This window comes from Zingiber officinale, chromosome 2B (genome assembly GCF_018446385.1).
Source record: "Zingiber officinale cultivar Zhangliang chromosome 2B, Zo_v1.1, whole genome shotgun sequence".
In the NCBI taxonomy this organism is placed as follows: Eukaryota; Viridiplantae; Streptophyta; class Magnoliopsida; order Zingiberales; family Zingiberaceae; genus Zingiber; species Zingiber officinale.
The window spans coordinates 9,746,919-9,758,963 of NC_055989.1; the positions used below are offsets into that span (position 1 = coordinate 9,746,919).

The window sequence follows — 12,045 nt, forward strand, 5'->3', positions numbered from 1 at the left end:
GAATTTTCGACCGGAAACCCTAGGTCGAACTGACGCTTACTGTTCCCACTTCTGGGGAACGCGTCCTCACCTACTCCACTCAGGAGAGCATACCTGATGCCAGTCCGATCCTCCAGACCGACTGGACTTTTTGCCTAGGGTTACCACCCCCTAAGACCTAGGGTTACCACCCCCTAGGGTTTTTCGCCACCTAGGGTTACCTCCCCCTAGGACCTAAGGTTACCCCCCCTTTTAGAATTTCCTCCACCTAGGGTTACCACCCCCTAGGACCTAAGGTTACCACCCCTTAGGGTTTTTCACCACCTAGGGTTACCACCCCCTAGGACCTAAGGTTACTGCCCCTTAGGATTTTCCATCTGCCTAATCGCAGTTAGGACTTTCCTACAAACTCATTCAAGCACATAAGATAACACATAATATTAACTTTGAATCCTTTGCCATTATCAAAACTTGAGTTCAATCGTCAGATGCTTCCCACACCAACATCTAACTTAGCCAATTCGTCTGCTGCTTGATTGTACGATCGGGGGATCTTTTGTATAGTGACCTCTTAAAAATTTATCTTCAGCTTCTCAAAAGCTTCTACATATAACTTGAGTCGGGAGCTGCTAATCTTGAACGTCCCTGATAGTTGTTGGGCGACCAATTGATAATCCGAGTGAATGAGGACTTTTGTGGCTCCGACATGTCGCGCTGCCTGTAAGCCGACTATCAAGGCTTCATACTCAGCTTTGTTGTTGGTGGCCTGATAATCCAGCCGAATGGAAGGTTGCATCCGGTCTTCCTGTGGTGAAATAAGCAGAATGTCGATCTTGCTGTCTTGTCGAGTGGACAAACCATTGACATATATTCTCCAAGTTACTACTGACTCGGCATTCTGTACCTCTGTAAGAAAATCAGCCAAGGCCTAAGCTTTGATCACCGTTCGGGGTTGATATTGAATATCAAGCTCACTTAGTTCGGTTGTCCATTTGATTAGTTTCTCGGATGCATCTGGGTTGAAGAGAACTCTTCCCAGGGTACTGTTGGTCATGACGATGATCAGATGAGCGAGGAAGTATCGGTGGAGTCTCCGAGTGGCAAGAACCAAAGCGTAAGCTAATTTTTCCAGACCAGTGTAGCGGGATTCGGCGTCTTTCAATATATGGATTAAAAAGTACACGAGTTGTTGTTCATGGTCGTTCTGCTTGACTAATGTCGAGTCGACTGCATACTCGATCGACGATAAATAAATCTAAAGCGGTTCCCCAGCGCTCGGCTTAGCTAACACATGCAAGGAGTTAAGATACTCCTTGAGCTCTTCCAACGCCTGGTCGCACTCCGCGTCCCACTGGAATCTTGTTGCTCGGCACAACATCTTGAAGAATGGTAGGCTTCGATCGGATGACCTGGATATGAATCTGGACAATGTTGTGATCCGTCCGGTCAGCCGTTAGGTTTCTTTCAGGCTACGGGGCGAGGGCATGTCTTGCAGTGCCTTTACCTTGCTCGAATTCGCCTCGATCCCTCGCTCAGTGACAATGTATCCGAGGAATTGTCTACTCTTAGCGCCGAATAGATACTTGTTTGGGTTCAGCTTCATCCCGTATATCCTTAAGGTTCGGCGTGTTTCTTTGATATCTGCACACAGATCAGCAGCTCGGACTGACTTTATTAATATGTCATCAATGTATACCTCCAAGTTGCGGTCGATCTACTTCTGAAACACCTTGTTCATGAGACTTTGATAGGTGGCGCCGACGTTCTTTAGTCTGAATGTCATGATATTGTAGCAAAACATTCCGTCGGCCGTGATAAAGCTAATCTTTTCTTGATCTTCTTTAGCGAGCAAGATTTGGTGGTAGCCTTGATATGCGTCTAGCATGCAGATCAGCTTGTAGCCCGCCGTAGAGTCCACCATCTGGTCTATCTAGGGTAGTGGATAGAAATCCTTTGGGCACGCCTTATTCAAGTTGCAAAAGTCGATGCACACCCGCCATTTATTGCCTAGTTTGGAGACCAATACAACATTAGCGAGCCAACTCAGGAACTGGACTTCCCGGGTGTGGCTGGCTTCCAGTAATTTCTCTATTTCTGCCTAGATGATCAGGATCTGCTTCGCGCTGAAGTCCCTTTTCCACTACTTAATAAGCCAGACATCTGATCGGATATGAAGCTCGTGCTGAGTGATGCTTGGTGAGATCCCAGGGAGCTCGTGGGTTGACCAGGTGAATACGTCATGATTTTGCCTGAGGTAGGCGGACATCTCCGCCTTTTTCTTGCTCTCTAGATCGGCGGCAATGAAGGTGGTCGGATCCGACCGGTTTGGGTGAATTTGGACTTCTTCCTTTTCTTTATAAACCCTGGCAGGGGGCTTCTCAATGATGGCGTTCACCTCTAGGCGTGGATTTTTCGAGTGGTCCTTGCTTCTGATCTGACAATCTTGATGTAGCATCGCCGAGCGGCCAATTGGTTACCTTTGACATCTCCCACCTTGGCATCTACCTAGAACTTAATCTTCTGGCAGTAGGTGGACACCACCACTCGAAACTTGTTTAGGACCGGTCGACCTAATATAACATTGTATGCTGATGGTGCGTCTACCATAATGAAGTTCGTGGTCCTTGTCCTCTTTAGGGGCTCCTTGCTAAGTGAAATGGCTAGGTTGGTCTAGCCGATCGGCAACACTTCATTGCATGTGAAACCTTAGAGCGGGGTCATCATCGACAGCAGTTCGCTCTAGTCGATTTGCAACTGATAGAATGCCTTTTTGTATATGATGTTCATCGAGCTCCCTATATCAATAAAAGTTCGATGGATTGTATAATTGGCAATTACCACTCAGATGATCAGTGCATCATTGTGAGAGATCTATATTCCCTCCAAGTCTTTGGGGCCGAAGCTGATTTCGGATCCTTCAGCTTTCTCCTTGCTGCAGACAACAACGTGGATCTCTCGAGTCGGCGAGCATGCAACTCCCTTGCTCGGTTAGAATCTTCGCCAGTCGGCCCGCCTGCGATCATACATATCTCCCCCCGAGTGACGTAACTCCGGTTCTCTTCCTCCTGTGACAATGGTTCGTTCTGCTCCGCGAAGCATCGGGCGGGACTTGGATTGCTCCCACGCTGAGGCCAATGGTGGCATGATTCGGGCGTTGTCCTTTCTCCCTCCCTTCGGACAATTGATCGGTGCCTTTGTCGCCGATCAGGTAACGGTGATTGACAGTGATATCCCTGAGGGGTTGGCCTGCTGGCTGTCAGGTTATAACAGTCCCGGGTGTTGTGCGTCGTCGACTAGTAGAAGGAGAAGAACATCGGCGTCCACACCTTGCCTTTTGTATCCTTTGGACGAGCGGTCGCCACATGCTGTACGACATGTGTCCTAAGCTCGTGTGGTAGGGCTCCTCCTGATCAAGGCCCCTTGGGAGGTTGATGGCTGCTCGGCTGCCGCCGTTCAGATACTCTTGCAGGTTCGGCATGCGTCTCCTTCTTCCTTGCCGCTTGGGCTTCTTCCACGTTGATATATTCATTATCCTTATTTTGAAGGTAGCCAAACTCCCTTGGCATCCTCGAAATGAGCAACCAGAAGAACTCTCCTTTGGTGAACCCTTGGGTGAAGGTATTCACCAACACGTCTGAGGAGACTGCTGGGATGTCTATCGCCACCTGATTGAAGCGCTGAATATAGACTCTTAATGCTTCTCAGGGATTTACACTCGTCTTCTGATGGCGGTGACTACTAGCAAAGTGGTGCAGGAAGTAGACCTGACCACGGTTCGGAACTGATGGTTCGACTGTTCAGAACCGCCGGTTCGACGGTTCCAGACAGGTCGACCCTTAACCTTAACCGCTCAAGATGGTTATGGTTCACGGTTCGGAACCGTCGGTTCATGGTTCGTAACATTTCACCATGGTTCAAGATTATTATGTTAAAAAATTAAAAATTAAATATTACAAATTAAATATTACAAATTACAAATTAGAAATTAAAATTTATTGGAAAAAAGGGCTTGCACTTATTTAAGTTGCCTACGTATCCCCTTAGGGGAATCAAAGCCCACGTAGTTCTTTTACATTTTTATCCTTTTACATTTTCACCCACTTCCATTTTCTGTTCCTGTTGTATTTGTTCCTTCAGTATCAAAATCTTCAACTTCGTCATCTGAAAGTTGCATCCCTTGGATTCTTTTCTCCGCTCTGGTCCAATCGCCCAGTAATGCTTGGGCTTCTAATGAGTCGGGAGATAAAGTTAATCGTCGTTCATCTAATATGTTGCCGCCGGCACTGAATGCCTGCTCCACAGCAACAGTTGACACTGGACAAGCTAATATTTCTTTAGCGATCACGGAGAGGACGGGAAAGCTTTGAGCCTTCTGTGACCACCACTTTAAGATATCGAAATTTTTGCTATCTGCTTTATTAAAATCAAAAGAAGTCGTAAAATAATTCTCAAGTTCCTGTGTGGAACTTGAGGATCCTCGTGGACGTTTTGTCCATTCTTTTAATAAGAGTTGTGCTTTTGTAAGTTTTAAATTACTACTAGTAGTTTGTTGTATTTCAGAAATATTAGTTTGTGTTCCATATTTTGCATAATATTGATTATAAATATCATATACATAAATTCTAACATTATATATAATATTAACTAGATCAGGGAAAGAAGAATCTTTAATTGGAATTAAAGGGTCATAATATAAAGTTAACATTTCTTGTAAAACTTCTAATTTAAATCTAGGATCTAAAGCGAATGCAATTAAATAAATTTCAGAAATCAAATAAAAATATTTTTCCCATTTAGTTTTCATAGCTAAGATGCAAGAAGATAAAGATTCATTATTAATATTTTCATTTAAAACTAATACTATATTAGAAAAATTTTCTAAAATTAATTGAGCAGTGGGGTAATAAATACCGGAAAGTTGTTCAGTTGCATCATTAAATACTTTTAAAATTTCACAAATACTACTACAAATATTTCATTGTTGTGAAAATAAATATATATTAGTATTAGTATTTTGTGCAAAAAATGAACATAATAATTCTTTATATTGAAATGAATCTTGTAATAATTGGTATGTTGAATTCCAACGTGTTGGTACATCACGTGGAAATTTTTTAGGGCTCATTCCATTAATTTTACAAAACCTACCCCATTGTTTCATTATAGATGGATGAGACCATAAATAAGAAATTGCAATTCTAATTGGTTTAATAACTTTCTAAAATTTTTAAACCATCTTGAACACATAAATTTAAAACATGTCATACACAACGAATATGAAAAAATAAACCGCCAATAATAGGTTGACAAATAAATTTTAGATCATCTATACAAGCGGTATTGGAACTAGCATTATCTAATGATATTGAAAATATTTTATGAGTTAAACCATATTCTTCTAAAATTAAACATAATAATTGTGCGATATTATGAGCATTATGTGATTCATCAAAAACTCTATAAGCTAATAATCTTTTTTGGATGTTCCAAGAGTTATCGATCCAATGACAAGTCACACCCATATACGTATGTGTTTGCCAATGATCACTCCAAATATCGGAACATAAAGAAACTTTATTATCTAATTTACTAAATTCATCAATTAAATTCTTTTTTCCTTGTTTTACTAATTTTTTAATTATACGAGTAAGTGTAGTCCTAGGAACACGTTTAACACATGGATTAAGAGATTCTTTACAAAAATCTTCAAATGTGCATTTAAATCCAAAACTAAAAGAAAGATGTTCTACGGAAATAAATTTAGTTAATGATTCTCTTAATTTATTATCCGAATATAAAACTAAACCGAAATCGGTATTATCGCTAGTTGAAGAAAATCTTGATAATTGTGTTTGAGAACGGTCGAGTCCATATTCCGTCGGGTGCTTCGTTTCTACATGTCGTTTCAACGACCCATAGCCGCCACCGACTTGGAATTTGTAGGAAGCATTGTAGTGCTTACATTTTGCACGCATTTCTTCTGACGGAAGAGTGACCTTCTCAAAATGTTTAGTGAAAATAGAAGACTTTAGAGGAGGAAGTTCCCGAACCTTAGAAGTAATTGCATCGGTACTTCCTTGTGTTTCGGGTGTCGGATTCGGAAGATGCTCGATCTCATCATCGGTGGATTGAATGTTGGGGTCCTCCTCCCGCGGATTCATTATTTGCTTTCCCTTCCGAGATCGAGATGATGCACCTCTGCGGCCTCCTTCCATTGTAATCGAAAATTGGAAACGAAAGCGTGTAGAGATTAGAGAATACGACAATGAGATTAAGAGTAGAGAAGATGTGTGTGAAAAATGATGAAATGAGCTATCTATTTATAGAGTTTTGATAGTAACGGACACTAAAGCATAGCCATTGATCAAAAAACGGTCAAATGATCCTAACCGTTGAAAAAAAATACCCAAAAAATCCTCCCAACGACTACAAACCACCGGTTAACCGGCGGTTCCAACGGCTATGAACCGCCGGTTCAAGCCGTTCAAAAAAATAATAATTCTTTTGCGGCTGAACCGCCGGTTCAACCCACCGATTAACCGGCGATTTGCCGGTTTTTACAGCCAATGAACCAGAACCGGACCAACAACTTGCCGGGTCGGTTTCGGTTCGACCCGGTGAACCGGGTCAACGGGAAACCGGCCCGTTGACCCGATTACGAGCCCGGGCCGGGTCCGGGCCAGACCCGACCCGGGGTTGAGTCTAGCAGGAAGGTCGTTCGGAAGTCCTTGAAGCTGTGGATCGAGTTGCTCGGCAACCGCTTGAACTAGCGTTGCGCTGATCTAGATAATGTGGTGAGGAAGACTCGACATTTTACCCCATCCGTGTACTGGTGAAGTATGGCCGCATTATCAAACTTGGCTAAGTGGTCATCGGGGTCGGCCACTCCATTATATTCCCCGATCGTCAGTGGCGTATAATATTTCGACAGAAGGTCATTTAGAATCCCCTCCGAAAGCTGTTGATTGACCCGCTCGGGAGAATTATCCTCTCTGGGTGCCTTCCTTTTCCTTGTGTCTCGAGCGAGTTCCTCATCTGAGGAAGATCCCCGATCTTTGTCCGCTCGGGCCCTCTCTTTTGCTGGAGTCCATAACAGTGCTCGATGTAAGGGGACTGGCGCATGAGGTGCTTCCCCATAGGTGCCGTGCCGATCGGCCTCTTGTTCGGGTCCCGAATGGAAAGTTGTTCCGTTCGGTCCCCTTGCTCAGCCCGGCGACCTACCGCGGAGGTTGCAAGCTCTTGCGCTTGGCGATCGACCTACGCCTATTGTTGTTGTTGCTCCAATATCTGTTGGAGTGTATACTGAAAGCCTAAGCTTTGTAAACATTCATTATGAATAAAGAATCACATTTGATCAAATTGTCTACATTTTGTAGTTGTTCATTTAATTTATATTGTAGATAACATAGTATGTGGTGTCACATGCAGAAGATGATGTTATCAGTACCTTATAAATTATAAACAGTAGCTCACGACCAAAATGGAAAGGAACAAACCATTAGAAGGTCGTAGTGTAATTAGGTATTAGTTTATCTTGACTATATAATTACACTAGTACACTCAGAGTGTATTGAGTAGGACCATTTGAGGTCGTTTGTTTTATACTGACTTTATAAAGGAACAAAGACCTCGGTTATTATGGAAGTGTGTACTCTTAATCCTAATATAATAACAAGCATATATATTTGATATTTATTTCTTTAATTTATCAATGGGTGAGATTTAGTTCGATGAATCAATAAGCCCGATAAATTGGGAAATGGTATCACTTATAGTGTGTGTTGTTGATTATAGAAGGAAGCTGTGTCCTAGAGATACTAGGTTGATAATGTCCTCAAGAGGAGCTCATAAGGATTGTCATGTTAAACCCTGCAGGTGGACTTAGTCCGACATGATGATAAGGTTGAGTGGTACTACTCTTGGACTAAGATATTAATTAAATGAGTTGTCAGTAACTCACTTAATTAGTGGACATTCGATATCTTGAACAAAGGGAGACTAACACACTCATAATAAGAAGGAGCCCAAAAATGTAATTTGGGATTGGTGCGGTAGTTCAATAATAGTTCTCTAGTGGAATGAATTATTATTGATAAAATTAAGTTGTGTGTTCGGGACGAACACGGGATGCTTAATTTTATCGGGAGACCAAAACCAATTCCTCCTCTCGGTCCCTATCGTAGCCTCTTATTTATAGAGTACTATACCCACCTATACCCACCTTCTATACCCACCAAATGGGGGCCGGCCAAGCTAGCTTGGGAACCAAGCTAGGGCCGGCCTAGGTATAAAATTGGGTGGCCGGCCCTAGCTTGAACCCAAGCTAGTGGGGGCCGGCCAAATTAAATTAAAAAGGGATTTTAATTTTAATTTTTATTATGTGGAAGAAATAATTTATTAAAGAGAATTAAAATTAAAATATCTCTCTTGTAAAAGATCTACAAAAGATTAAAGAAAGAGATTAGATCTCTTTCCTAATTTGTAGATTGGTGAGATATTTTATTTTCTCTTTAAAATTATCCACATGTTGATAAAATTAAAATTATAGAAATTTCCTTTTATCAACCATGAAGAGATTTTTAAAGAGAAATTTTATTTTTTAAAATTTCCGGAAACAAATTAGGAAGTTTTAATTGTTGATTAAAACTTGTCTAATTTTTTCCTTCATTGATGTGGCCGGCCATTGGAGTTTGATTTGAGAAATTTTATTTTATTTTTCTCAATTAAATCATGTCAAGAAAATTAAGGAAATTTTATTATAATTAAATTTCCTAATTTGCTTAGGCCAAGGAATATAAAAGAAGGGGTAGGGGTGCCTTCATGAGAAACAACCTCTATTATTTTCTCTCCCTCTTTTGTTCCTTGGTGTGGCCGGCCATCCTTTTCCCTCTCTTCCTCTTGTGGTGGCCGAACCCCTCTCTTTCCTTGGAACTCTTGTGGTGGCCGGATACTACTTGGAGAAGAAGAAGAAGAAGGAGAGGAAGCTAGCATCTCTTGGAGCTTGGTTGGTGTTTTGATTTTCTTCCTTGGTAAAGCTTCTTTATTGGCCGAACCTAGCTTGGAGGAGAAGAAGGTGGTTGGTGGTTTCTCATCTCGGAAGATCGTTGCCCACACAACGTCCGATGTTAGAAGAGGAATACGGTAGAAGATCAAGAGGTTTTTCTACAAGGTATAACTAGTAATTTTTCTTTCCGCATCATACTAGTTATTTATGGAAATAATACCAAATACAAGAGGCTTACGTTCTAGAATTTCGAATATGTTTTTCGATGTTGTGTTCTTTTGTTTTTTCTTTTCCTTGTGATTTGATTGTTCTCTTCGGTTAACCTAAAGTTATTTTAGGAAATTAAATATTAGATTTCTATAAAAGGTTTTGTCTAGTCGGTGGTGGTTGCTCCCATATCCAAGAAGGTCATGTGCCTCGCCACGTCAGTACTGGGAACCAATTATGGAAATTAATATTTAATGGAATTAATAACTTAAGGAGACTTGGGTCGAACGTGTTAAGTTCCGCAGGAGATCCAAGTCAAAACCTAAAAGAACAAATAGATTAAGTTTTGGATCAAACGTGTTAAGTTCCGCAGGCGATCCAAAATTTAATTTAAAAGAACACATGGTAGCTAGGAAAAGGTTCAGACCTTTGTACAAAATTTTGTACAGTGGAACCTATAGGTTTTCCGAGTAGCAACCAGCAATATCTTCATCACTCGAGCCTGTATTAGTATGTCAAGATCCTCTTGTGTTAGTGTTACTGTTGTGAGTCGTCTAGCATCTTCCATCTTCTTGTTCGAATGCAGGCTGCGTTCCCACAAACGGCACCAAAATGATCATGTTCGAAGGCGTGAAGCTGGAAAGCTGGGGATGTGGTGGTTCCGCTGACTGAATGAAGACCTCGCTCCTATCTGCAAAACAAATCAAACCAGGGAAGGAGTCTCTGGTGTTGGTCCTCCGATGCTCAAGTTAGAAATAGAAGAAGAGGAATCGAAAATAATAGGGATAGAGATGAATCTTGCCTTTTTTTTCATACCTAGCATACTCTTTTATACCTTTCTTGGTGACTTTCCATCTCCCCCTATTTAATGATATTAAATTACCGACAGAAGGCATCTTTGTCTTAGTTTCTTTGCATTTAATGATAGATGGAGTGTTCTCCTTTGCTTTCTTTTCCCCTTATTAAATATCTCAGTATTTTCCTCTTTTATTATATCGGTTCATTATTTACTGTCAATGACGTACCCTAAGCCGGACGGATGACCCGCTCGGCCGGCTCTCCTGTCGATCGGGCAGATCAGACGTTGTTTCCTCCAGATGGCCGACCGGACATCGGTTCCTCCGATCGGCCTGTGTATTCCCCTCTTGCTCTGGTGACGCAGTTGAACCACGTTGATCGTCTTGACTTTAACTTCCATCGTGACCGTTGACCCATACCAGGCGGGCCCCTTCTTATCGCCACATCAACACCCTTAAAGTTTTATTAAGTATTGCAGCTAAACACATCCTTACATGTTCTTGATATTATTTTGCGGCAAAACAGTATGTGTTCCTTTTAGTCATTTATTATTGAAATTAGGATTACATAATTGTCGGTTTGTTTGTTGCAAAAAAACATTCTCGATAGTATTAATTCGATTTTCCCCCTATTTTCATTTGCTTCATATCACAAATGCCTATGTCTTATATTGTTTATTTCTCGATAGTAAAATGAAGCATCAGAGTGATATTGATGCTAATCAACATAAATAAAGGATTCAATTTAAAGTTTAGAGTCTTAACAGACACAGTGAGAGTACATGTTCAACCAGAATCAATTTTTTGTGGTACCATAACTCGCTGGAGATTATTCGAGTAGCCTCGATATCAATGGAGTTAAGGAAATGAATCATCCTTGGAGATTCAACAAAGTTAATAGTGGAACTCAGCTGAATGTGAGTAATTCAATAAACTAACTCACTTCCAATATGAGCTGATTGCATACCAAATATGTTGACGGATTACCTATCAAATTTCTCTCAATAAAAGGAAATGTTCATGGAATGTTCTTGCAATTGAAAACGAAGAAGAATAAATCATTACCGGGGGAGCTAAAAGAGGTAAAAGAGGCATCAACTCTTCAAAAATATTTATTTTGCATGTTAATTAAATGTAAATTGAGTTATAGAAAGATAATCGATATTCAAGGTAAACACGTATATATGATAATATTTTCTTCAGATACTAGCTCGTCTTTATCCCTATTGGACAGTTCTTTTTCCCTACCAAACACAGTGGTCGCCATAGCATCATTCTCCTAGAATTATATGTATAAATTAAGAAGATTTTTTATAGCATGACAAATTCAAACACAGTGGTCACCTATGTATTTATGTCAGCAGTATGTGTTATCTTAAATGAATAAGGACAAATAATTGAAAAACTTTATAATATTCATAAAGCACTCAAAAGGTTCATAGACAGTGAAATTGAAGTTTGGTTTGCTCCATAATAATCATATTGCCTCTTTATATATTGTTGAGAGAAGTTTATTCTTTAGATGTTGATAAGTTATCATCTAATAATGGATATTAAGTTATTTGTATGGTGATCAATGATGACATGAGTCTCCTCTATTACTATCTGCAGTGAATATTCAATGCAACTGGATATTAAGTTATTCTTTACGCTGAATACCTTTGTAAATGGAATGTGCAGGCATGGGATGATCGGAAGTGCCCTAGATTTTTTCCGAAAGAAAAAGGTCAAGTGGCCGGAAGTTAAAGGCAATGCTATCACCTATAAAATCCTGATTGGTGCTTTTCTTCATTCCAACAAAGTAGGAAGGGCGATGGCGTTGTTTGATGAGATGATCAAGGAAGGAGTTTCCCCTGATTCTACAACATACTCCACTCTCATCTGTGGGTTGACTCAAGTTGGTAAATTGGATGATGCTTATTCTAATGCGTTGTTGATGAGAAAGAATGGTTTTCGAGTAGACATAAAGAGCTATAACATTTTGATCAGTGGGTTTTGCAAGAAGAAGATGTTGGATAATGCATTCGAGATATACGACTGAAATGTGCAAGGAAGGGC

At 40.7% G+C, this 12,045-nt stretch overlaps 1 protein-coding gene across 1 annotated transcript; it reads right to left on the minus strand.

The window, feature by feature from the left end:
• Window positions 1-550: 550 nt before the first annotated feature.
• On the minus strand, window positions 551-2,434 carry LOC122048140. Its single transcript, XM_042609741.1, has 2 exons — window positions 2,216-2,434; window positions 551-784 (listed from the first exon to the last, which is right to left on the minus strand). Exons 1-2 carry the CDS (start codon window positions 2,432-2,434, stop codon window positions 551-553), a joined length of 453 nt encoding a protein of 150 aa, XP_042465675.1.
• Window positions 2,435-12,045: the final 9,611 nt, after the last annotated feature.